Consider the following 26,212-nt stretch of genomic DNA (forward strand, 5'->3'; position numbering starts at 1 on the left):
TAAGAATCTTGTCCAGCATAGTAATTAAGCACCATGTCAAACAGCCCAGTATGGTGATTAAGAGTCTGATTTAGGCCCTAGCCGGTTTTCTCACTGGTTAGACGGTTGTCCCGGGGACTGAAGAGTCAGGAGTTTGATTCTAGTCAAGGGCATGTACCTCGGATGCAGGCTTGATCCCTGGCCCCGGTCAGGGCGTATGTGGGAGGCAACCAATCGATGTGTCTCTCCCACATCGATGTTTCTCTCTATTGCTCCCACTTCCTTCCATTCTCTCTAAAAATCAATAGGAAAAAATACATACCCTCAGGTGAGGATTAACAAAACAAAAAAAAATCTGATTTAGGAAATATCTGACTTTGGCACTCACAAGCTGTGCAATCTTAGGCAATTCAACATCCTTAAGCCCATTAACAATAGTACCTACACCTCATAACCCTAAGAAAGGAGATAAGCAAGATAATATAAGTGAAAAGGACTTAGTATGGTGTCTGTCATAGGGTACTGTACAAAAAATAATAGCAGTTACTAGCTTTTTTACTGACCAGGGTACATCTGTTGAAGTGTCACTCAGCTTAAGTCAATGCATCTGATGATGTGCTTCCCGTCTGTGTAAAAATTCAATCTTTCAGAAAGTAGAGGAGAAATGAGAGAAACTGTTACTTTGGATCTAATCCTCACCAGTAATACATGATTAGTAACATACCAGTAGAAGGAAGCTTTGGAGAAAGCAGCCAGCAGCCGTGTTGTTTGGAGAACAAGAAAGGAAGGGGAATGATGCACATATTGGATAGGCAGATTTCAAGTTTTTCAAAGAAAAATTAGGATCAATTCCAAGATCAGAAACTGTGTAAAGGCTCTCAAAAGCTTGGAGGTTCTCAAAAGCATGATGTTGACTACATAAGGGGAAGAAAATAATAAAGTACCTAAAAATCTAATGTGCTGCACAGAGCTTTCTGGAATTCAGATATTAAAAAACTACTTATAACAGATGGTAAAAACACACACACGCGCGCAAACACACACACAAACAGGCACATAAAATAAGTATTAGTGGAATGGAGCTGTAAGAAAATTGTGAACAAGGCTAAAGCCTCTGAATGAATTGTGACTGTATAAAGTGCCAGATATTGAATAAATGGTAGTTTAGAGGTTAAAGTAAAAAGTAGAGGAAAAAGTGAGGTCTCGCCTGGATGAGGTGGTTAATATAATATTAACAAAGACAAACAGCCTTACTCCTATTTTATTTCCATTCTCAGCTAAGAATGTTTTATTCTTTCCAATCTGAAGATCAAATACAATGACTAAGAAGAAACTTAAATCCAAGATGGCTGAGAAAAAAAAGAAAAACCAGCTAGATATCCTCACTGAGTTCAAGTCATTTGATCTCACAAATCACATCCTGGGATCCTGAGAGGCTTCACAGATAAGGCTGCTTAATTGCTTTCTGTAATCTGTGTGGAATCGTGAAGAACGGGAGAGGACTAGAAGCCAGACAGATTTCTCAACTACAGACTGGTTAGCTTGAGGCTGATCCTGGATTGTTTAAAAAAAAAAAAAAACACAAAAAAACAAAAAAACACCCAGCACTTGCAAATAAACGACTGCACACTAGAAGCCTCACTAAAAAATGCAAAACTGACCATTTCTGGTTTAATTTTTTTTCTTTTTAAAAAATATGGAACGCTTCACTAATTTGCATGTCATCCTTGTACAGGGTCCATGCTAATCTTCTCTCTATCGTTCCAATTTTAGTATATGTGCTGACGAAGTGAGCACTCTGGTTTAATTTTTGACTATGTAACAGCACTGATAGAGGATGAGAGAATCTATGACTTCAGCAAAGTAATCATAAAGAAATTAGAAACACTGAAGACCCAAGAACCACCTGAACTGCAACAATAATTGTGTTAATGCATTTGGGGGGTAGGGTGAAGTGGTGAGAACTCCACAGCTTTTATCAGATACTCCAGGGATCCACAAACTCCAAATGTAAAGATTTACCTGACTCAATCCTCAACATGAACTAACAATGTGTGACATGATAGGTTTAAGAGGTAATAAAATCATGGAAAAAACACACACACACAAAAAAGAGACAATCCGTCCAGCCGGTATAGCTCAGTGGTTGAGCGTCAACTTATGAACCAAGAGGTCATGGTTCAATTCCCAGTCAGGGCACATGCCTGGGTTGCAGGCTTGATCCCCAGTAGGAAGCGTGCAGGGGGCAACCAATCAATGATTCTCTCTCATCATTGATACTTCTATCCCTCTTTCCCTCTCCCTTCCTCTCTCTGAAATCAATAAAAAAAACATATTTAAGAAAAATAATAAGATAACAGACAATCCCATGTTCTCCATTCGGGTGAAACCACAATTAAAACAGTGTTCAGTTCCATCACTAAACTTTAGACATCGGCAAAACAGACCATGTCTGAAGAAGATGGCAACTGTTTTTACGACCAATAAGTAGAAGTTAGGAGGAAGATGTTTGGCCAGTACCAAAAAAAAAAGCTTTGTACTTAGAACTGTCAAGATAATGAATGTTCATTGCATTATTATCTCTAAGAGCACAAAAACTAGGAACAACTCAAATATATATCAGTAAGACATTGGTTGACCAGGCCAGTGTGGCTCAGTGGTTGAGCACTGACCTATGAGCCAGGAGGTCACGGTCAGGGCACATGCCTGGGTTGCGGGCTTGATCCCCAGCAAAGGGCATGCAGGAGGCAGCCGATCAATGATTCTCTCTCATCATTGATGTTTCTAGCTCTCTTTCCCACTCCCTTCCTCTCTGAAATCAATAAAAAAATATATTTTTAGCCCTAACCGGTTTGGCTCAGTGGATAGAGTGTCGGCCTGTGGACTCAAGGGTCCCAGGTTCAATTCCGGTCAAGGGCATGTACCTTGGTTGCGGGCACATCCCCAGTAGGGAGTGTGCAGGAGGCAGCTGATTGATGTTTCTCTCTCATCAATGTTTCTAACTCTCTATCCCTTCCCTTCCTCTCTGTAAAAAATCAATAAAATATATTTTAAAATATATATATATATATATTTTTAAAAAAAAACACATCAGTTGAATAAACTCTGGTATACACCATATGCAGTAGTCATTAAAAAGAATTAGGTTAATCCATATGCACTAATGCAGACATTCAAAATGTCAAATGACATAAACTGCAGAAAAGTATATAGAATATTCTCAAAAAACAAAAATAAACTGTTTTACACAGTTCACAGTACATGCAGGGGAAAACATGTATACGTGGATAACATTCATCAGTGAGCTGCTGGGGACTTGCCCTTTTTAGACTCCATATAGGCCTGTATTTAGCTTTTCTACGAGGGCTACATTAATAAAAAGTATGGGTACACATTTTCTCAAGTCAGGGACTGTCTACCTCCAGAGTCAGTGAGCATCCTGCCACTGGAGGTAGTCCAAGTGTGACCACATATCAGGAGCACTAATGAGGGATTCCAGTGTCACACGAGCTCTAAGAGAATGGCCTGTAATGGCCTTCCACCTTCCAACTCCAGGGTCTTGCAGATCCCATCAAACTGGGTCAGTTTAACTGCTTCTCAAAGTTAGTTTCCTCTCTCATTTTATACCCAATCTTCTGGTCCCTTTTCCTCTTATCCACTCAGTCATTGTGCTCCTTTGAAACTTGGATTCCAAAGAGTTTCCAAGATTCACTTCACCTCTATGTTAAAGTGCAAACTGAAGCTACATATCTGTATCCAGTCTGTCCTACCGCTAAGCCTCTGATAAAGGAAGTTGTACCGTTTGAGATAGCTGCTTATACCATAAAAAATCTAAGCAAAGGAATTTAGCTCCTACTTCTCCCCATCAAGGTCAGAAGTTCTGGGTCTATCTTGTCCTTTTCCCAGAGCTATGTATTGCTGCAACTTTCCTCTAAAACCACACAATGTCAATAAGCATAACTAGTTTCTTCTTTCATTATAGAAACATAGAATTAATGCCTCTCTGATAATCCTGCACAAAGTAATTACAGATATTCTCTGCTTCAAAACAAAAGATGGGAGGGCTAAAAACCTTCTATGTGAATGGAATCGTTCAAAATGCATTAACGAAAGGAGCTATCCAAAAAGGAACATGTGGCTCATTTTTTCATAGAGAAAGCATTTCTGCCATCGTTCACTCCTCATATAATAGTTAACTATCTGTATATCAGGTGCTCTCAAAAAGAAAGATATGGAAAGAATGACTCTACCTTCATGTAAATTCCATGTCTCTACCTTCACTGTCAAAATGTTACATAATCCGCCGGGCCGGTGTGCTCAGTGGTTGGGCATCGCCCCGGAAACAGGATTCCTGGTCAGGGCACATGCCTGGGTTGCAGGCTCCATCCCCAGTAGGGGCCATCTGTGCAGGAAGCAGCCAATCGATGATGTTTCTCATCAATGTTTCTATTTCTCTATCCCTTTCCCTTCCTCTCTCTCTAAAAATCAATAAAAAACGTATTTTTAAAAAATAAAATAAAAAAACATTAAAAAAAGATCCCAGGTCTTAGGCTATGAACAAATATCCAGTTTAGATATTTCCCTTCATGAAAGGAATCAGTTGCATGAACAGATACCTCTTTGGCCCTTCCTACTCCAAAAATGCTAACCTAATTTTTGAAATGTATAACGTGTCATATGGAAGACTGGGTTTTATCACCCCTTCTCCATAATCCAATCTTCTGAAAAGAAATATCCAGAAACAACGAAGTTACTATCATGGGGCTTTAGTGGTAAAGCAAATGAGATCTTTGGGAACTACAGCTACGTTTGATATAATTTTTATGCTTAGTAAAATGTGGAGTAGTCTTTTTATGTTGTATTGTGAAAGCATCTACCTGGTATTAGAAGTTTATTTATAAAACCATGTTCAGAACTGAAGCACAAAAAAGTTAGGTTTAAATTGCTGTAAATTAATGTCTGTTCTGAAAAATAGAGTTAATGACCAGGGATAAGGCTATAAAAAAATCAGTTCCTGCTAAGTACAAATCCTCTCAGTAGTACTCTAATTGTAGTCAAATACCAAATGGTAGAATCAAATTTTAACAAGGGCTTACCCATCCTCTCTTCTCCTAGCAGGCCAGAGTCTAAATAAAAACTTGAAGTCAAGTGACTATAGTAAATGGGGACAAGGGAGAAGACCCCTCAGGATAATCTATCCTATATAAGAAGAGAGGGATATGCTAATTATCCATTACACCCTGTGGCGTTAACAACGAACCGCATAACGACCGGATCACCGAGTAATGACTGGATCACGGATCTGCAGGAGGGTGGGGCATCGAACTACAAGCGGGCAGCGGAGAGCTACAGGAGGGGGCAGGGCAGCAAGCTAAGGGGGGGCGGGGGGAGCTACAGGAGGGCAGCAGCGACCTACTGGCGCACGGATTCATGCGCAGGGCTACTAGTATATATAAAAAAGCCTAAGCAACCATCCAACCATTCGACTGGTAGTTATGACATGCATTGACCACCAGGGGGCAGACACTCAACACAGGAGCTGCCGAGCTACAGTGACTTGGCAGCTGCAGTTCTCAGGTGACGCACCTGGAACCAGAGAGGAGGGAGCCTGATTCCGGGGGGTGTCACAAAGAACCACCCTCTCGCAATCCAGGACCTCCTTGGGAGAGCCAGTTTCAGCCCTATCCCTGCAGGCCAGGCCGAGGGACCCCATCGGCACACAAATCTGTGCACTGGGCCTCTAGTGTTCTAATAAGTTTCAGCACAATCTGGTTAGTTCTCTAGCCTTTCAACTTTTCTATAAAGTGAAAACTATTTAATTCAAAAATAAATGTGCTGCCCTGACCGGTTTGGCTCAGTGGATAGAGCGTCAGCCTGCAGACTGAAGGGTCCCAGGTTCAATTCCAGTCAAGGGCATGTACCTTGGTTGTGGGCACATACCCAGTAGTGGGTGTGCAGGAGGCAGCTGATCGATGTTTCTCTCTCATTGATGTTTCTAGCTCTCTTATCTCTCTCCCTTCCTCTCTGTAAAAAATCAAAAAAATTTATTTTAAAAAATAAATAAATGTGCTTAGCCTGGCCAGTGTGGCTCAATGGTTGAGCATCGACCTAAGAACCCCAAGGTCACGGTTCAATTCCTGGTCAGGGCACATGCCCAGGTTTTGGGCTCAATCCCCAGTGTGGAGCCTGCAGGAGGCAGCTGATCGATGCTTCTCTCTCATCACGGATGTTTCTATCTTTCTCTCCCTCTCCCTTCCTCTCTGAAATCAATAAAAATATATTTTAAAAATAAATAAATTTCTAAAATGTGCTTAAAAGTCTAAGTTCCTTCCAATTTTGGTGCAATGGTAATAGAGCATCACTGGAAATTAAATAAGTGCACAACCCTAAAAGGTAGAAAAAAAACTTAAGACTACCTTATTATCTGATTATACTAATATTTAGGTAATACAATTAAGTTTTAGAATTTATATCTTATGAGGAATTTTTCTATTTATGGAAGTATTCTCAATCATGTAAATATTTTATCTATAAATATGGTAGGGTAAAAAGATAGCCAAATCAAAGGTTTAATCTAAAACTAACTTCTGGCCCTAGCCAGTTTGGCTCAGTGGATCGAGTGCTGGCCTGTGGACTGAAGGGTTCCGGGTTCGATTCACATACCTTGGTCAGGCCCTGTCTTTCCCTCTCTCTTCCACACTCTCTAAAAATCAATGGAACAATATCCTCGGGTGAGGATTAACAAAAAATAAATAGATTAATAAATAAGAAGTAGACGGTATTAAGAAATTTTTAAAAATAAAAAATAAAGCTTCTGAATGAGGAAGGCTTACTTATGACATTTGTAACATTTCCTGAGTTAATTTTTAATATGAGAATTAAAACTTTAAAGCCTAAAATCTTAGTATTTTTCCTGGCTTCTTTCCTGCTCCTAAACTTTTCTCCATTTTTCTGACTTCTCTGATTCTTCCTTTTTTATTTCTGGTTATCATTTCTTTTCTCTTTTTTATCCAATTTATTTAAAAAGGTTTTCTCTTTTTACAAATCAATATAGCTATTCCCATTCCATATCTTCCTTTCCTTTAACTTCATAGTTAATTTCTAATTCTATGCTTTTGTTTTCATCTCCTTTTTATTTAAAAGGAAAATAAGCAAATACACTATGAGATAATCTCTTTCCCAGGGGATCTAACAGCAGTCAACACCCTAGATTACCAGCACTCTTCAGGAACCTGTGAACCTGGAGCAATGCAAGTCAAAGGTAGAAAAATAAGAGCACTCTACATTTATACATGAAAGGCAGGATATTAATATACACTTTTTACATTTAGCTTTAAATTTTTTAAAACTTTATTATTATGAATTTTCTAAACAAAGAATAATACGATGATCACTGGTAAACATATCTTGTAGGTTAATAGTTGTTATTGTTCTGCCATATTGGCTTTAGCTAGCTAGATAGGTTGAGGGTTTGTAACCCATTTCAAAGAAAGTTGTAGACATTATAATGCTTCATTCCTAAGTACTTCAGCAAGCATCTCATCTCCCAGGAGTGAGGGGTAGTCTCTGCTTAACCATAATATCATTGTTAAAATTAACAGTCATTCCGCCCAGCCAGTGTGGCTCTGCAGTTGAGCGTCGACCTATGAACCAGGAAGTCACGGTTCGATTCCCAGTCAGGACACATGCAAGGATTGGATGTTAAGGGCACATGCCCAGGTTGTGGGCTTGATCCCCAGTGGGGGACGTGCAGGAGGCAGCCGATCAACGATTCTCTCGCATCATTGGTGTTTCTATCTCTCTCTCCCTCTCCCTTCCTCTCTGAAATAAGTAAAAAGATCTTTTTAAAAAATTAAGTCATTCCTTAATATCATGTAATAGCCACCCCATTTTCTGATGTTTTCAGTTGTCCCAAAATGTCTTTTTTAGCCATTTTTTAGGATTTAATCAAGGTTCATAGAGTGCATTTGGTCATGATGTCTCTCTTAATCTAGAATTGTCTGTGTTAACAGAGGCAAAGACCTCTGTTGGAACTAGCAAAAATACATGCCACAGACATTTACATATGAAAAAACTGACACTGAAGTCTAGTTTTAAAACTGGGAATCCACTACTGATAAAAGTAATCATAAGAACTCTTAAACAACTATGTCAAAAGGACATGATCCTTACATTTACTTACAGCTTTCTTTGATTATACAGTGAAAACCACAGAATTGTGGTTTCAGATCTTTTCCTGTCTTCTACTTTTTTCGGTACCATTAAATTTCTTAGACTATGTTTTGTTCATGCAAATACCTTAGAATTTTCACAACTCCATAACAACTTCTAAAACAACCCAAGCTGGGCCACAGGGTTAATTAACTGTATGCTTTTTGCACCTCTGGCAGCTATAATTGGAAATCCTTGGACTGAGAGAAACAGACTTGTGTTTCAGTCTGGGCAATGCCACTTGTTCTGGGATAAGATTCCTATCCTTTTGGGGCTTGTTTTCTTATTTATAAAATAGAGATAGCCTGGCCCTGGCCGGCATGACTCAATGGTTAATGTCAGTCCTCACACTGAAAGGTTGGGGCATGTGCCAGATGCAACCAATTGACGTGTCTCTCACACTGGTGTTTCTCTCTCTCCCTCTCCCCGATCCCTCCCTTTCACTCTCCTAAAAAAAATCAATGGAAAAGCCCTAGCCAGTTTGGTTCAGTGGATAGAGTGTCAGCCTGTGGACCAAAAGGTCCCTGGTTTGATTCCAGTCAAGGCATGTGTCTTGGTTGCAGGCTCTTCCCTGGCCCTGACCCCCTCCCTGGACAGGTCTCCTGCAGGAGGCAACCAATCAATGTGTTTCTCTCACATTGATGTTTCTCTCTCTTTCCCTCTCTCTTCCACTCTCCCTAAAAATCAATGGAAAAATATCCTCAAGTGAGAATTAACTAAAAAATAAAAAATAAATTTCAGATTCCTTTAAAAAAAATCAATGGGAAAAATATCCTCGGGTGAGGATTAACAACAACAACAAAAAGATGAAATTGATTTTAATATATTTTATTTGACCCAATATATCCAAAATATCATTTGGGCATGTAACCAATATAAAAATTACTAATAAGGTAATATACATCTGTTTTGTCACTGTAGTCTTTGAAATCTCAATTCAGACCTGTCAAATTTCCACTATTCAATAGCCACAAGCAGCAACCATATTGAACAGCACAGTTCTAGTCATAGATATACACTAATTTTTATATAAGAATAATCTTAATTTTAACTCTTTAGTTAGCTTTAACCCCAATAAATTAAATGGAACAGCTCTAAATTTTTTAAAAGGGGAGGGAAATTTTATGAATCTAAACAAAACACAGAATATTGTAAATAAAATTTTGATGGTTTTAGTCATAAGATTGGACTAGTTAGCCTCCTAATATAAAAAAGAAGGATATATTCCAAGTTTGGTCAGAGCTGTCAAATTGTTTTCCAAGACTAACTCTGGCATTGCAATATTTTCCTGTAATTGTTCCTGAAAAATGGTGTTAATAAGGAGATGTGTTAACAAGAAATATAAGGAATAGAGGAACTAAATTAACACCTACACAAGGAAATAATCTGATAAATCCAGAATTTGGAACACACTAAAACCATCAGTGGTTTATCTTTTAAAAAAAAAAAAAGTGCCCTAGCCCGTTTGACTCAGTGGATAGAGCATCGGCCTTGGACTAAAGGGTCCCAGATTTGATTCCGGTCAAGTGCATGTAACTCAGTTGCAGGCTCAATCCCTGGCCCTGGCCAGGGTACATGTGGGAGGCAACCAATCGATGTGTGTCTCACTCGCATCCATGTTTCTCTCTTTCTCTCCCTCTCCCTTCCACTCTCTCTAAAAATCAATGGAAAAATATCCTCAGGTGAGGATTAACAAAAGAAAGTGGGGGACTCTTTTAGATTAAGAAATATTAGACAGACATGATAACAAAAAGCAATGCATAAACCATGACTAAATTCTAGGGCAATTTGGGGACAACTGAGAAAATTTTATTATGGACTAGCTATTAGATGATATTAGGGTCTTACTGTGATTTTCCTAGTGGAATGGTATTGAACTTGGGTAGAAAAAAGTCCTTATTCAGAGGAGCAGCACATTAAGTATTTAGGAATAAGATGCCATGATGTTTGTAACTTATTTTCAGAGATTCAGCAAAACAAATCTATATAAGGCAAATATGATAAGCCTATCTAGGTAGCTAAAGCCAATGTGGTAGAACAATAACAACTATTAACCTACAAGATATATTTATGAGTGATCATTTTACTATTCTTTCAGCTTTTTTACATGCTTAGAAAGTCTAATACAAAGATTTTAAAAATTTAAACCTAAAAGTAAAAAGTGCATATCAATATTCCATTTTTCTAAATTTCAGCAGATAGGATAAAACTACAAATCAAAACTGCCTACACATTTCCTCACATAAATTCTCATAGTAAAAAAGAACCAGCACAGATGTAACATGTCTTTATTTCTGTGCCCTTTCTGGCATTGAGCATATATAATGGATATTAAAACTGCCTTGTTTGAGACCTGCAGTTGCTAAGCACAGGGAAAATAGATGGACCCAATTTTCAAGCTCAAAATACAGGGTTGGGCAAAAGTAGGCTTACAGTTGTTCATATGGAAAACAATAAAATAATAAATAATAATACAAGAATAAACTCTAGTGTTTCATGTACTCACAACTGTAAACCTACTTTTGCCCCACCCTGTATAACGGTGTGAAATAGTCCAAATTCTTACTTCCTAACCAAATTTTCCACTTTTGGTTTCTGAAGTTTTATTACTAGAGATAAAGTCTCAAATCTAGCAAACTTAGTGTTTTGCAACATTTTGAAAGCCATAGATTCTTTTGATAAACATTAACTCATACACTAAGACAAGAATCACTGACTACCTTCCATTTATCTTACCAGTATTATTAAAATAAAACAAAGATTTCTCAGTGGCCAGGGCCTTATTAAGTTTTCCTAAGAAATCAACTCAAGAAGGAAGCCTTACAACATTTTCATTCTGATGAGATTCCCAATACCTGGCCAATGGGTAATAACCACCTCTTAAGAGGCAAACAATCCATCAGAAGGTACAACTGGTATTTTATGATTTACAAAACTATCCGATGGTAATAACTTGCAGTCACTGTCAATATTGACCAGCTTGAACTGATAATTGGAATATAAAAAGGTTTTGTAGCTTGGCACTTAAAAATCACTTACTGCTATCAATTATCTATCATATTATCTCACAAGAGGGGAAATTTTATTTTCTATTTCACAAGTACTTTCATCTAGTTGGAGGGTTTTTGTTTGTTGTAGTAGAAAAGCATTTGCATACTATATAATAAAGAGGTAATATGCAAATTGCCTGTCACACCCTTACAAGATGGTTGCCTACGACCAGGCCAGCAGGGGGGTTAGTAAGGGACAACCAAACGACTGAACAGCAGGCTGCGTGGGGCAACCAGACCGGCAGGGGTGTTAGTGAGGGATGACCAAACAACTGAACAAGCAGGCTATGTGGGGCGACCAGGCCGGTGGGGGGGTTAGTGAGGGATGACTAAATGACTGAACAGAAGGCTGCGTGGGGTGACCAGGCTGGCAGGGGGGCTAGTGAGGGACAACCAAACAATTGAACAGCAGGCTGCGTGAGGCAACCAGGCCAGCCGGGGGTGGCAGTTGGGGGCGACCAGGCCAGCAGGGGGGTCAGCTGGGGGGTGACCAGGCTGGCGGGGGGGGAGGGCAGTTAGGGGCAACCAGGCCAGCAGAGGGGGGCAGTTGGGGGTGACCAGGCCAGTGGGGGGGGCAGTAAGAGGCGACCAGGCCGGCAGGGGGGGCAGTTAGGGGTGACCAGGCTGGCACACAAAGGCAGTGAGGGGCAATCAGGCTGGCGGGGGGGGGGGGGTGGGCAGTTAGGGGTGACCAGGCAGGCAGGCAAGTGAGCAATTAGGAGTCAGCAGTCCAGGATTGTGAGAGGGATGTCCTATTGACGGCAATTGGACATCCCCTGAGGGGTCCCAGATTGGAGAGGGTGCAGGCTGGGCTGAGGGGGGACGCCCCGCCCCGTGCACGAATTTCGTGCACCAGGCCTCTAGTTTAATATATAAAGACAAAACAGGATTCCCCCAGGGAAAGAGAGGGATAAAAACAGAAGGGAAAAAATCAAAACAGGGATAAAAGATTTACATAGTTGGTGTACTATGATTATCACTGAACAAAAATAATTAAGAAATGTATTCTTTAGTTTTAATTATTTCGCCTTATCAGTACATTCTGAGAATAAAGGTAATAAAATGCAGAAAACTGAGTTCTGTATTAAAGTATAAATATTCATTTACCCTCCCTCCATTCTCTCTCTTTCATGTAGATAAAATAAAAGTATGTTAATGATATTTCACAGGGAAAAGAATATGCCAGGCTGCTGTTATTGGAAGGCGCAAATCTGTTTTATTTTTCAAATGGTGTATACGGCCTTCTTTTGCAAATATTATATTTTTATCACCAGGTTTGGTTAACTAAAGCTTAATAACTATTTAACATGAAGGGTGTCGACCAAAGCTTTACAAGTGCTTTCTAGAAAGAAGATGCAAGATAAACAGAGCCCCAGAGGTAACCATGTGATTAGAAACCAATTAAGTTAAGCAATTACTGAAACTGCTTTCTCTCCTTTGGGCAAGAAAAGATCACAAGTGAGACTCTGATATAAAAATGAAAAATGCTTACATGCAAAAAGGCCAAGGCTGCTTTGGAGAAAAACTATTTTTACAATAGCAGAACTATTACATGGTAAAAAGTATACAGTTTGATCAATGTAGATGAAAGATTTATAATCTATTTGTTTAGAAATGTAGAAACAATGGTTTTAGATGTAAATATAATTTTCATGGTTAAATGTAGTTAGCATGCACAGTGAAACGGGGGAAAACAGAACTAAGTAAGAGCAGGGGACAGAAATTGCCACTAGGATCTATTGGTTTTCTAGAGTTATTTTATGTTTTCTTACATTTTAGAGGAATATGAAACTGTATTAATGCATCATTCAGAACTAAAAAACTCCTCAACTCTATATTTAAATTTTTTAAAAAAGAGAAAGAAAAAATGTATGTGTTATGAAATCATACATTTTTTAAATAGCAATATGCAGTCAAGAGATGAATTCACTGGGAACTAGCCTTAAACGATTCAGAGTTCATTACTTAGTGAAGAAAGAAAAGCCAAAGCAAGCTTGTAATATTTTGGGCTAAATAATTGTGTTTCAACTTTAAAAGAACTTTTAAAATGAAACCACTCCACTACTTACCTAATTCTTCTTTCACCCACAAAATGTTTTTAAAAACCTAAATGCACAAGCTAAAACAAATTAGACTTCTTAGACATAAAACTATTCTTATCAACTATTCATTCTCTTTTTGGCTCCTGACCAAGCCTGGGAATCTTATCTATAAAGATATCCTGCCTTAACTAAATGAGTACCATCTATTGCTTTCGAATGCACTAACCTTCTCAAAAACACTGGATGGGGTCATCAAGCAAAACCTGATGTTCTGAATAATGGTATCGGTATGTCTCCAGCGTCTTCTATCATGCCGCAGCCAAGACTGCACAGCCTCGTACAGCTCTATCTCTGGGAACCTGCTCAGATGATCATTATCCAAATAAGACATGAGCTTCTCAAAACTCAGATAAGACAGGAAGTCAGGCCTGGACATGAGTGGCACAAAGTTGTCTAGCAGAAAGGATTCCAGCTTCTCCCTAACTCCCTCGATGTTCACACCGAAATCATCTAAGAGTCTCATGATTTCTGCACAGTTTTCTAAGCAGATTTTCGCTAACAGGAAAGAGCAGCAGAACTTCACCACTTCTATAAGTTGAACATACATGGCAGCCTGAAGAATCTCATGAACAGTATTCATACTCAGTTCTATAGTTCCATAGTACATAAACTGAAGTACGTGGCTGAAGCCAGTAGCAGTTAGACCTTTTAAGTGAATTTTGTCCTGATCACGCTCCCTCATGTCTGCAGTAAACATAATTCTGAAGTAATCACTCTGGGTGGCCAAAAGTGCTTTATGGGCATGGAACTGATGATCGTCAATAACCAGAGTGACATCAAGCAGCAGTCGCTCCTCATACAGTGTTCTGAACCCAGCAGAGACACTGGTGTCATGGAGGGAGGAACAGAATCCTTCCATCTCCCCTGCCATGAATCACCTGGAAAAAAAGTAATCAAAGAAAACTGTGTTAATCATTTCCATGTATTCTGAAGACATTATTAACTTAGAGCTTAAACAATTTTTTATAATTATCTCAATTCCACTGTCTAAGTCCTAAATGTACAAGCCCTTTGGGAGAAGATAACCTAAAGATTTGCAGGCTAACGTTTTTGGCTTCCCTACCTGGGGAAAAATTTTTATTAAATATCTACCAAAAATGGTAAATTGTTAACTTAAAAACAATAGTATGCCTATTCCATTGATTTTTTATACTGCTCGCCAAATATATCTAAACATGTCCCCAGATTAACAATACAAAGAGGATGTCTTAGTCAAATAGTAAATTATGAAAGAGACAGAAAAAAAATTAAATCAAAAAGTACACTGTTGACCTTGAAAACTCCTAGAACTGTACCCAAAGGAAAGACTCACATAAATATGCCAAGTTGTCCACACAAAGTTTTTCTTTCTAGCCTTATTTATAATAAAAAATTGGATAGTATTCAAAAGCCCAATAATAAGATTATTAAATAAATATGGTACAGTCCTATAATGGATTACTATAACAACTACCTATTCTGACAAAGGATATTTATTAGGTATTGTTATGTGGAAAAAAGCAGGCAAATGCGATATACACAATATATTTTCAAAAATTAAATACACATGTATATGTTTAGATGAGAAAAAGTCCAGAGGAATATATACCAAAATGATGTCCCTGGATAGGAGTTCAAGAATTATTGAGATTTAACTTCTCCTTTTTACTTACCTCATTAACATTGTTTTTAAAAATGATCATTGCTTATATATTTAAAATATGAATATGTAAAAGAAAATTAAACCACATTTTCGAGTATCAGAGAAATGAAGCCAAGATAGTGAAATTAAAATAGATCTCTTAAGTAAAGCTGAATAAACTAAGCCAGTCTATTAGAGACTGTTTATGAAGTAATTTTCTCCTTTTCACAGAACCCCAACCCAGACCATCTATCCTCTCTCAAGTCTCATCCTCACACAGCTCTGAGCATCCTCCCCAACGACCCATCTTCCCATCCCAATTCCCTCTCAACCCTTTCCACTGTGCCCAGTGGAACCTTGCTTCAGTGTAAACAAACTCCCCTACAGGCTCATGCTGGTCACATCAAGTTTTCTCTGCAGCCTGATTTAAATAAGAAAAATATTTTTCTATATTCTTCATAGAACAAAGTGCTCTCCTATAGCTTACAAACCTATCTTCTAAACCTTCTCTTATCTTTCTACTGTCCTTTTTCTAAAACATGGCCTTTCACTCAGATAAATCCATCCTCTGCTCTAACCGGTTTGGATCAGTGGATAGAACATTGGCCTGCAGACTGAAAGACCCAGGGTTCGATTCCGGTCAAGGGCATGTACCTTGGTTGTGGGCACATCCCCAGTAGGAGGTGTGCAGGAGGCAGCTGATCAATGTTTCTCTCTCATCGATGTTTCTAACTCTATCCCTCTCCTTTCCTCTCTGTAAAAAATCAGTAAAATATATATTTTTTTAAAAATCCATCATCTATTTCTCCTTGTCACTTATCTATCATAATAGAGGCCCGGTGCACGAAATTCATGCACGGGTAGAGTCCCTAGGCCTGGCCAGCAATCAGGGCTGATAGGGGCCTTTCTTCCCCTGGCTGCCGGCCGGGGCCTTCCTTCGTTCCGTGGCACACTCCCTGGTGGTCAGCGCACGTCATAGCAAGTGGTCCAACTCCCAAGGGGACAATTTGTATATTAGCCTTTTATTATATAGGAGGATACTCACATCCTGATCAATCTCTCCCCCACATTTCCTGACAACTTTGGCACCTGGCTAAGAGTCATTTCCTACACTTCTTTAATGCTCACGTAAGATCATTCATCCAAATACCTAGAATCAAAGTTCCCTGACCACTTCATCCTATAACCTCCCCCCTGCTTCCGTTTTAAAACCTTAGTCCCCAACCTGTTGGACCTTACCACAATCCAGAAGGGATCCACACCTGAAATCTTAACTGTTAACTTTCCAACTCTCTGGCTTAACCTCTTTCCCTCTTCACTTGATTAATCATATCCAAACTTTACCTCTGTCCTTCTCCAGCTTAGACCTCCTAGTATGAGACTCAATTTCTCAAGCTCTTTCCTTTCCCTGGTTGGTTATTTGGACCATGAACCCTCCACAATCACCTGCTCTACCTCCTTTTTTTAAAATTTTATTGATTTCAGAGAGCAATGAAGAGGGAGCGAAAGATAGAAACATCAATGATGAGAGAGAATCACTGATCGGCTGCCTCCTGCATGCCCCCCACTGGGGATCAAGCCCACAACCCAGGCATATTCCCTTGACCGGAATTGAACCCGGAACCCTTCAGTCCACAGGCTGACGTTCTATCCACTGAGCCAAACCAGCTAGGGCTCTACCTCCTTCTTGAGGGAAACCATCACTGCCAATCTCACCACTCTACAATCAATGCCTCCCCCTTTATTTATTAAAAGAAAGAGACTCTCTGTATGCCAGGCACAATGTTAGGTACGGAGGTATGTGCCTTTCAGGAATCATCTCTGTACCCTGGATTTGGCAGAGCCTTCAGTTGCCAAGAGTGAAAAGGCAGCTTCCACAGACATGCTAAAGACACTACACTTCACTCTTTCCATCTCCGGCTGCCGCAGCGTGAGGAACTGCGGCCATGTCTGCCCACCTACAATGGATGATCGGGCGGAACTGCTCCAGCTTCCTGATGAAGAGGAACAAGCAGACGTACAGAACCGAACCCAAAAACCTGAAGGCCCGCAACTCCTTTCGCTACAACGGACCGATTCACCACAAGACGGTGGGCGTGGAGCCAGCGCCCGATGGAAAAGGTGTGGTGATCATCATGAAGCGAAGATCCGGCCAGCGAAAGCCGGCCACCTCCTACATGCGCACCACCATCAACAAGAACGCCCGGGCCACTCTGAGCAGCATCCGGCACATGATCCACAAGAACAAGTACCGCCCGGATCTGCACATGGCCGCCATCTGCAGGGCCAGCGCCATCCTGCGCAGCCAGAAGCCCTTGATGGTGAAGAGGAAGCGGGCCTGCCCTACCAAGAGCTCCTGAGCACCCCTCAGGAGCTCTTGGTAGGGTATCAGCCAGCTCTCCTCAAAACCTCAAAAAAAAAAGACACTATACTTTTCCACTCTTGTGAATAGATTTTACTGTTGCTTCATCAATGTTGTCTATGAAGTAAATATGCACCAACCCCAGTCTCAACTTGTTTAAATTACTCTTCCATGTCCAATTAAAAAATTAAAAAGGTGATCTACAAAAAAATATGTTGTCTATGACACCCTGTATTTAACTTAACATATTAATCCATATATTCAGTAGTTATCCCAGTCTGGTGTCATATAAAAATAAAAAACCGTTAATAAACAAAAGTCTGAAAGGATCATATACACAAGCGTTAAAAAATGGTTATCTTGGGCCCTGACTGGTTTGGCTCAGTGGATAGAGCATCAGCCTGCTGACTGAGGGGCCCCGGGTTCAATTCCGGTGAAGGACATGTACCTTGGTTGCAGGCACATCCCCAGTAGGGAGTGTGCAGGAGGCAGCTGATCGATGTTTCTCTCTCATCGATGTTTCTAACTCTCTATTCCTCTCCCTTCCTCTTTGTAAAAAATTAATAAAATATCTTTTATTTATTTTTTTTAAATATATTTTATTGATTTTTTACAGAGAGGAAGGGAGAGGGAGAGAGAGTTAGACACATGGATGAGAGAGAAATGTCAATCAGTTGCCTCCTGCACACACCCCCACTGGGGATGTGCCCGCAACCAAGGTACATGCCCTTGGTCAGAATCGAACCCGGGACCCTTGAGTCCGCAGGCCGATGCTCTATCCACTGAGCCAAACCGGCTAGGGCTAAAATATCTTTTTTTTAAATGGTTATCTTAGAAGAGTATCAGGAAGTTTTACCTTTTCCTCCTCTTTTCGCTAATTTGTTTTTTATCTGCAAAGAAAGTGTATTATTGTTTTGTAAAAGTCCATTTTTTAAAAATCTAAAACAAAAATCCTTAATTGCCAAATTGAATAGTTATATCCTAGTCCCTATTTCTCAGAAACCTTCTGCAACATAGCATAGCTCATCACTCAGCTTCATGACAATACTTTTTAAAATGTTTTAATTGATTTTTTAGAGAGAGAGGAAGGGAGAGGAAGAAGTGATAGAAACACTGGAGAGAAACATTGATGGGCTGCCTCCTGCACGCCACCCCTCCTCCCCAACTGGCGATCAAGCCTGCAATCTGGGCATGTGCCCTGACAGGGAATCTGAACCAGTGACTTCTTGGTACATAGGTTAATGCTTAACCACTGAGCACACTGGCCTGACACTATTTTCCTGATTCTTTTCCTATTCTTGGGCTGCTTATTTCTGTCTTTTCTAAGTTCATTTTCCTTGAGCTACCCTATTCCTTGAGCCACTCCTTAATCACTGGTGTTCCCTAAGATTCTGTTCTTGCAGCTTCTTTTTCTTTTTCTTTTTTTAAAAATATATTTTTATTGATTTCAGAGAGGAAGGAAGGAGAGAGAGATAGAAACATCCATGAGAGAGAATCATGGATCAGCTGCCTTCTGCAAGTCCCCCACTGGGGATCGAGCCCACAATCTGGGCATGTGCCCTTGACCAGAATCGAACCTAGGACCTTTCAGTTCGAAGGCCGACACTCTATCCACTGAGCTAAACTGGCTAGGGCTTGCACCTTATTTTTTTCCATCTCATCTAAGCACTGTCTCCCTACATGATCTCATCTAAACCCATGGTTTTCACTAATACCTATCTTTACTGTTACCTTGACAATCTCCATCCTTGTACCAGTACTCTAGATAGCAAATGGCCTGTCAGACGCTTTTGGATCCCCACAGGGATCTCAAAAATCATTTCTTTTTGTTTCCATGCCATAAGTTTATTTAAAACACATCTAGTATATTGAGTTCAACATTCAGATCCATTTTTCAAGGAGACTGCACCTCTTTAAATGCTCCTCTTCATATCTGTATCATGGATTAAACATCCTTATTTTTTAAGCAGTTGGTGTCTTACTATAAAAAAAGGTGCAGCAAATCCTGATCCAAAGTACAAAGTCATCATAGCTAGTAACCGCCACTTGTTTTCCACTAAAAATGGCAAATTCTTCTCTGGGCCCTCCTCATAGTGGCTTATACGGACCACAAAGGTTGTGAACCTCCGAATGCTTTGGCCCAACATTTTCCTGTTGGAAGCCCAGCGAAGGTGCAGAAACCAAAGCAGGAGAAATGGCGGTACCACACCAGCCGTTTTTTCACGACCTTGTTCCCTTCCTTCAAGCTCAAAATCATCATTTCTAAACTGAATCATAATTATATCTTCCCCCAACCAGTTCTTTTGTATTTCCCATCTTATCAAGAGGCATTCTAGGTGCCTCTTTGTCCCGATTTGTCTCTTAACCTACCTTGAAGTCTTATTGATTGTATGTTCACTTACTTAAGACAGCAGAGTATTCACAAGATGAAAATAATATCAAATTTCTTATTAGTACTCCACTAATCCAAATGCTATATACTTTCATTCTGGAAAGGTAGGGCACAAGAGAGCTATCTATAATTTGGAAAATAGTCTGAAATATTTTAGATCCTTCAGAGAACTGCTTTACTAACACACTAAAGATTAAACTATAAGACTTTTTCCCCTGAATTGTTTTTTTTTTAAATATATTTTATTGATTTTTTACAGAGAGGAAGGGAGAGGGATAGAGAGTTAGAAACATCAATGAGAGAGAAACATCGATCAGCTGCCTCCTGCACACCTCCTATTGGGGATGTGCCTGCAACCAAGGTACGTGCCCTTGACCGGAATCGAACCTGGGACCTTTCAGTCCGCAGGCTGACGCTCTATCCACTGAGCCAAACCAGTTTCGGCTCCCCTGAATTGTTTTTAAAGGTAAAATTTAATGAGCTTAAAATTTTCCAAGTGATATGAGGCATTGCACACAAATGAGTACCAGGAACAAAAGGTAGTGTCTGAATAATCACACATTCTGGCTATCAACATCACATTGATTATCAATTTCCAAAATAATTAGAATAAAGTAGCAAATTAAACTGGACGAAAAGTTTAATATTTCATTATCTTTCTCAGCATCATTATGGATACCAATTACTGCTCTGACTCATCAAGATGTATTGGTCACATTTAATGGAGATTTAATAATAGAAGGCTACATACACATCAGCATTCATATACTTGAGAGTAGACTGCGTTGTGTTTCATTAATCTATTTCAACAGTGCTTAACACCATATAATTCACTTCTTGTGAAAGCAACCCTCTCTATTCAACAGTTATCACTATCTCATAAGGTCTCAAACAGCTAATATTCACCTTTCTGGAAAAAAGTTCCATCTAAAGGAAATTTTTAAAAAGTGATACTATGCAGCGGGTAGCTCGGTTGGAGCTTGTCCCATATACCAAAAAGTTGCGGGTTTAATTCCCGTTTCAACTGTAGGTTGCAGGGTTTTTGTTGTTTTTAATTATTTTTACTGATTTCAGAGAGGAAGGGAGAGGGAGAGAGAGATAGAAACATCAATGATGAGAGAGAATCATTAATCGGCTGCCTCCTGCACACCCCCTACAGGGGATCGAGCCCGCAACCCGGGCACATGCCCTTGACCCGAATCGAACCTGGGACACTTCGCTCCACAGGCTGATGCTCGATCCACTGAGCCAAACCGGCTAGGGCCAGGTTGCAGGTTTGATCCCGTCAGGGTGTGTACAGGAAGTAACGCATTGATGTTTCTCTCTTACAACGATGTTTCTCTCTCCTTTCCTCTCTCTCTAAAATCAATAATAAAATATATCCTCGGGTGCGAGCTTGAGAGCGAGAGACTCCGCTTACTCAAAAAAAAAAGCAAAAAACAAAAAACGATCTAGGTTCCAGATACTTACTATGATGAAAACATCATACGGCAAAGAAGCATGAAGAAAAGAGGGGAGGATTGGTAATCTGTGAGTCAAAATTTGATCCTAAATATGTAAATACCATACCCACTCTCCTCTGCGCACCCACAGCCCACCGATGGGGGGTTCCCAACAGACCGGTTTCCACCCTGTGCTCCGACCGACCCCGATCACATATGGTCGCGCCCCATGTGGGGAAAATGAATCAAGATGAACACTCTTTCGTCAAAAATTTATAAGAGGAGAGAAATTAAGGGAAAAAGAGAAAGGCACGCACTGTGTCGAACTGGAACTGGAACTTCTGCTGCCACGTGGACTAAGTACCGAGAAAATCCTCCCTCCCCCAACCCACCGCCGAGCTCTAGGGTTTTCTCCTCTTGGGATCTCGAGTCATGGGTTCTGCAGACCGGACTCACCACAGAGGACGAAAGGGGCAAGGTCGTTGTCACCTAGGTTGGTGATGCGTGTCTCCCCAGCGATAGGCTCCGCATAAGCTGGGCTACGCACCAAACCAAGGGCAGAAGCACAAGATGGCGGACGCGGGCCACGCGGGGCGACGCTGGCGGACGCGGGCGACGCTGGCAGACACACAAAATGGCGGACACACAAAATGGCGGACACACAGGAACGCAGTCTTAGAAGCGGGAATCTCTTCAAAGAGCCCTACGGATGGTATTAGAAACCAAAATCTGGGGGATATCACTTTTGCACCATCATAAAGTTAAAATATATGTGGAACTATCGTTAAGTTGGGGAGTGTGTGTGTGTGTGTGTGTGTGTGTGTGTGTGTGTGGTGAGAATGCCCATTTTAAAACGGGTTGTTAGAAAAAATAATAAAACGGGTTGTTAGTTTTCTTCTCGAGTTAATAAAATAATTTTTAATGAAAAAAAAAATCAGTCGAAACCGGTTTGGCTCAGTGGATAGAGCGTCGGCCTGCGGACTGAAGGGTCCCAGGTTCGATTCCGGTCAAGGGCACGTACCTTGGTTGCGGGCACATCCCCAGTAGGAGGTGTGCAGGAGGCAGCTGATCGATGTTTCTCTCTCATCGGTGTTTCTAACTCTCTCTCCCTCTCCCTTCCTCTCTGTAAAATATCAATAAAAATATATTAAAAAAAAAAATCAGCCAACTCAGAAGAATAAAGTTGTGAGGATAGGTAATGCTCCCCAACACCTTCATTTTTAAAGATCCTAGGCCTAGCTCTATTTCTGCCTTTGGGTTGTGAAAGAAATCCTTACATTCTTAGAATAAGTTCTCCCTTTTTACTACCTTAGGAAGGTTTTCCCTAATACAGTTTTAGAACAAAAATAGCTCTACTTTCTTGGTATTATCTTTTCATCTGTAAAATTAGAGCATTCAACGTAATATCTAAAATTTTTAATCATAAAATTATCATTTAGTCAATTTTATGATTTTATAACTATATAATGCACTTACATAGATATGCAAAGTAAATAAAATATAGCTATTTTTCAAGTCATAACAATGCACTTGTCAAGTTTATCTGATCTAAACTAACTTCAAAAACTAATTTTTATGTTTTTTAATTGATTTTAGAAAGAGAGGAAGAGGGAGGGGGAGAGAGAGAGAGAGAGAGAAACATCAATGTGAGAAATATCAATTGGTTGCCTACCCTATGCACCTCAACCAGGACCAAACTAGCAACCTGAGTATGTGCCCTGACTGAGAATCAAACCGGTTCACTTTTTGGTGCAAGGGATGACACTTCACTGAGCCACACCAGCCAGCTGAGACATATGCAGTAACTTATTTTCTACATGAAACAGCTTGGTGCATCTATCAATAAGACTAACAGCTTTAGCAGAAACCGGTTTGGCTCAGTGGATAGAGCGTCGGCCTGCGGACTGAAGGGTCCCGGGTTCGATTCCGGTCAAGGGCATGTACCTTGGTTGCGGGCACATCCCCAGTGGGGGGTGTGCAGGAGGCAGGCTGATCGATGTTTCTCTCTCATCGATGTTTCTAACTCTCTATCCCTTTCCCTTCCTCTCTGTAAAAAATCAATAAAATTTATTTAAAAAAAAAAAAAGACTAACAGCTTTAGAGCAGCGGCAGTATTTTACACTTTTTTAAAATATATTTGTACTGATTTTAGAGAGGAAGGGAGAGGGATAGAAACATCAACGATGTGAATCATTGATCAGCTGCCTCTTGCACGGCCCCTACTGGGGATCGAGCCGCAACCCAGGCATCTGCCCTTGGCCTGAATCGAACCCGGGACCCTTCAGTCCACAGGCGGACACTCTATCCACTGAGCCAAACCAGCTAGGGCAGTATTTTACACTTTTATGGGAAATATGTGTTCAAGTGGAAAGTGATAAAATACACAGTGATTAACTGACCAACATGATACAGTCAGGTTACGTCAGCAATCCAACGTAATGGGCAATTTTCGCCGTAAGTCAACCCACCTACATAAGCACCTACATCACTCACATGGAGCACACAGCAGTAATGAAGTGAAACAGTAAAAAAAAATTAAAAGAAAGATAATTCCTGACCTTTACTTGTGGCAAATAAATAATAAAAAACATAAAGCACATATGTACATACGTCGAAATGACGGAACTTTTTTTTTGTTAATAAATACTGTAAATGGGAGATGGCGACATAACCACAAAACGACGTACATCGAGTCCAACGTAACCCGAGGACTGCCTGTATAAGTCCCTGAACATAAGTACAGTTAAGAGTACAGGTCTGGAGTCAGCTACGTATTACCTCTGTGGCCTTGGGGCAAGCTACTTAGCCTCTCTGTATTCCACTGCCCTCATCTGTGAAAAGGGAATACTAATATTAATAGAACCTACCACCTCATAGGTGACTGTGAGGATTAAATGAGTTAATACATGTAAAGACAGAACAGTATGTGGCCCGTAAATACTCCATAACATTAGGGCTTATTATTAGACCCCTTCATGGTGCTACTGACACCAAGATAATAAACCTGATCCCTTAACAGTTCATTTAACTCTGGAGAAACCCTTCTCCCTAGCAACAGCACTTATAACCCAAGCTCACCTTCTCAGTAGTCTCTCAGGGACCCAGGTCAACTCTAACTAGACTAATGAAGGTACTAAGTCCACAGATGAAACGTTTCTTCAAGGTCATACAACTAGTTAGAAATAGAGTTAAGACTAGAATCTGATTTGTAAAAAAAAAAAAACAACACAAAAACACATGCCTGGCTGATGTGGCTCAATGGCTGAGCATTGACCTATGAACCAGGAGGTTATAGTTCGATTCCCCGCCAGGGCAGGTTCCAGGTTGCAGGCTCAGTCTCTCGTGGGAGGCATGTAAGAAGCAGCCAATCGATGATTCTCTCTCATCATTGATGTTTCTATCTCTCTCTCCCTCTCCTTCCCTCTCTGAAATCAATAAAAATATTTTTTTAAAAAACACAAAATACTGTGGTTAGAAAGAGCAAAAGCTTTGAAATCAGAGAGCTTACTAGTACTTAACCACCTGTGTGACCTGGAGAAACTTAGTTAACATTTCTGACCTCAGTTTCCATCCATTTATTAGGAATAATAATCATCATCTTAAGTTGAGGTGGTAATTAAATGAATTAACGTAAGTTAAATGTCTAGCCTCAAGCAAGATACCCACTGGAGGTCAATCAATGCTGGCTTCCCTTGTCCAACTCTTGCCTAATGCTCCTTATCACCCACAAGACCATAGTAACTTGACACCCCTCCAATTTCCCTCTATAGACCCCACACCTCCCTAAAGTTTATCACAATACAAGCCTATAAGAGATTAGGACATGTACTGGTAGTCAAAACACAGCCTCATTTTGCAGTGACATTGTTTTCCATATTTTCTCATCACATAAGTATAATTTTCTAGCTTTTTAGACTCCTTGGGCTTTTCTGCCCTAACCAGATTAGCTACTCTCCTCTATATCTGTGTTGTTCAATATGGAAGCCAATGTGGCTAGTCCAAATTGAAAAACTGACAACAGATTTTGAAGACTTATCCCCCCCCTCAAAAAAAAAGAATGTAAAATATCTCATTATACAAATTTTTATACTGGAAACATGTTGAAATATTTTGAATATACTTGGTTAAATAAAATATATTAAAATGAAACTCACTTGTTTTTTTACTTTTTTAAACTGTGGCTATGAGAAAATTTAAAATTACCTTTGTGGCTTGCATTATACTTGGTTGGACAGCACAGATCTATAACATCAATGTTTAAGACATCAAACAACCAAACTTAAAAATGAACACATGAAACTAAACCAACTTGTTCACAATACAAACCCTGGAAGCTATAAAGAAAAGGAAAAAAGGTGAAGCTTAAAATAACACAAGCAAATAAAAAATAAGAACTTGAAAAAGGAAAGTGTAGGAATACAAAAAGAAAAATATACAAAACCTTATGCATTAGAATTCTCTAAATAGTTATAGCAATTTAATAAATAATTATAAAAACTAGTTGTAAAATGAAAACAAAACTCAAATAAGAACTCTATCAATCACCCTGGCCAGTGTTGCAAGGTGGCTAGAGTGTCGGCGCAAGTACCAAAGGGTCCCAGGTTTGATTCCCAGTCAAGGGCACATACCTGGGTTGCAGGTTCCATCTGATCCCCAGCCCCGGTTGGGTCACATGCAGGGGACAACCAATCCATGTCTCTCACATCCATCTTTCTCTCTCCCCCCCGCCCCCGTCCCCTCTACTCTCTCTGAAAAGCAATGGGGGAAAATGAACTCTATAAATCAATGAGGGCTGAGGGGAGATCCATTAAGGGACTTGGAGAAAAGATACTTACCAACATATAAAATGTTTAATGTACAGAAATTCTGTATTCTCACTTTTCAAAATAGATCATCAGATTAAGGGAAATCATGGTTTACAAACATGTATATGTATATATTCTATATTTGGCCTTCAGAATTTGAAATGGTAGGTTTTCTAAAAGGTTTAACCAAATCAAATTAAACTAAATGACAAGGTATATTTATACTACTAGGAAACAAATACAGAAGA

The 26,212-nt window shown here is 40.0% G+C and overlaps 4 protein-coding genes across 4 annotated transcripts in view; 1 reads left to right on the plus strand and 3 right to left on the minus strand.

Moving 5' to 3' along the window:
* APOO (apolipoprotein O) overlaps positions 1 to 26,212 on the minus strand; it is a 184,009-nt gene that overhangs the window by 152,156 nt on the left and 5,641 nt on the right. The window lies entirely within an intron of this gene.
* KLHL15 (kelch like family member 15) overlaps positions 1 to 26,212 on the minus strand; it is a 39,835-nt gene that overhangs the window by 7,542 nt on the left and 6,081 nt on the right. Inside the window, exon 3 of the mRNA XM_080653605.1 lies at positions 13,509 to 14,220. Within this exon, the coding sequence (XP_080509731.1) occupies positions 13,509 to 14,213 (705 nt within the window). The 5' untranslated portion in view covers positions 14,214 to 14,220. The remainder of the gene's footprint in view (positions 1 to 13,508; positions 14,221 to 26,212) is intronic.
* Positions 16,874 to 17,324, plus strand: LOC308239772 (large ribosomal subunit protein eL28-like). The gene has a single exon (XM_080652597.1). The coding sequence runs from the start codon at positions 16,910 to 16,912 to the stop codon at positions 17,321 to 17,323; it is 414 nt and encodes a 137-aa protein (XP_080508723.1). The 5' UTR covers positions 16,874 to 16,909; the 3' UTR covers position 17,324.
* LOC308240516 (cytochrome c oxidase subunit 7C, mitochondrial-like) lies at positions 19,184 to 19,561 on the minus strand. Its single transcript, XM_080653613.1, has one exon. The coding sequence runs from the start codon at positions 19,470 to 19,472 to the stop codon at positions 19,281 to 19,283; it is 192 nt and encodes a 63-aa protein (XP_080509739.1). The 5' UTR covers positions 19,473 to 19,561; the 3' UTR covers positions 19,184 to 19,280.

This window comes from Plecotus auritus, assembly GCF_963455305.1.
Source record: "Plecotus auritus genome assembly, chromosome: X".
Classification (NCBI taxonomy): domain Eukaryota; kingdom Metazoa; phylum Chordata; class Mammalia; order Chiroptera; family Vespertilionidae; genus Plecotus; species Plecotus auritus.

Coding starts and splice junctions, on each gene's coding strand:
- LOC308239772 (XM_080652597.1), top strand. CDS start 16,910: ATGTCTGCCCACCTACAATGGATGATCGGGCGGAACTGCTCCAGCTTC.
- LOC308240516 (XM_080653613.1), bottom strand. CDS start 19,472: ATGTTGGGCCAAAGCATTCGGAGGTTCACAACCTTTGTGGTCCGTATA.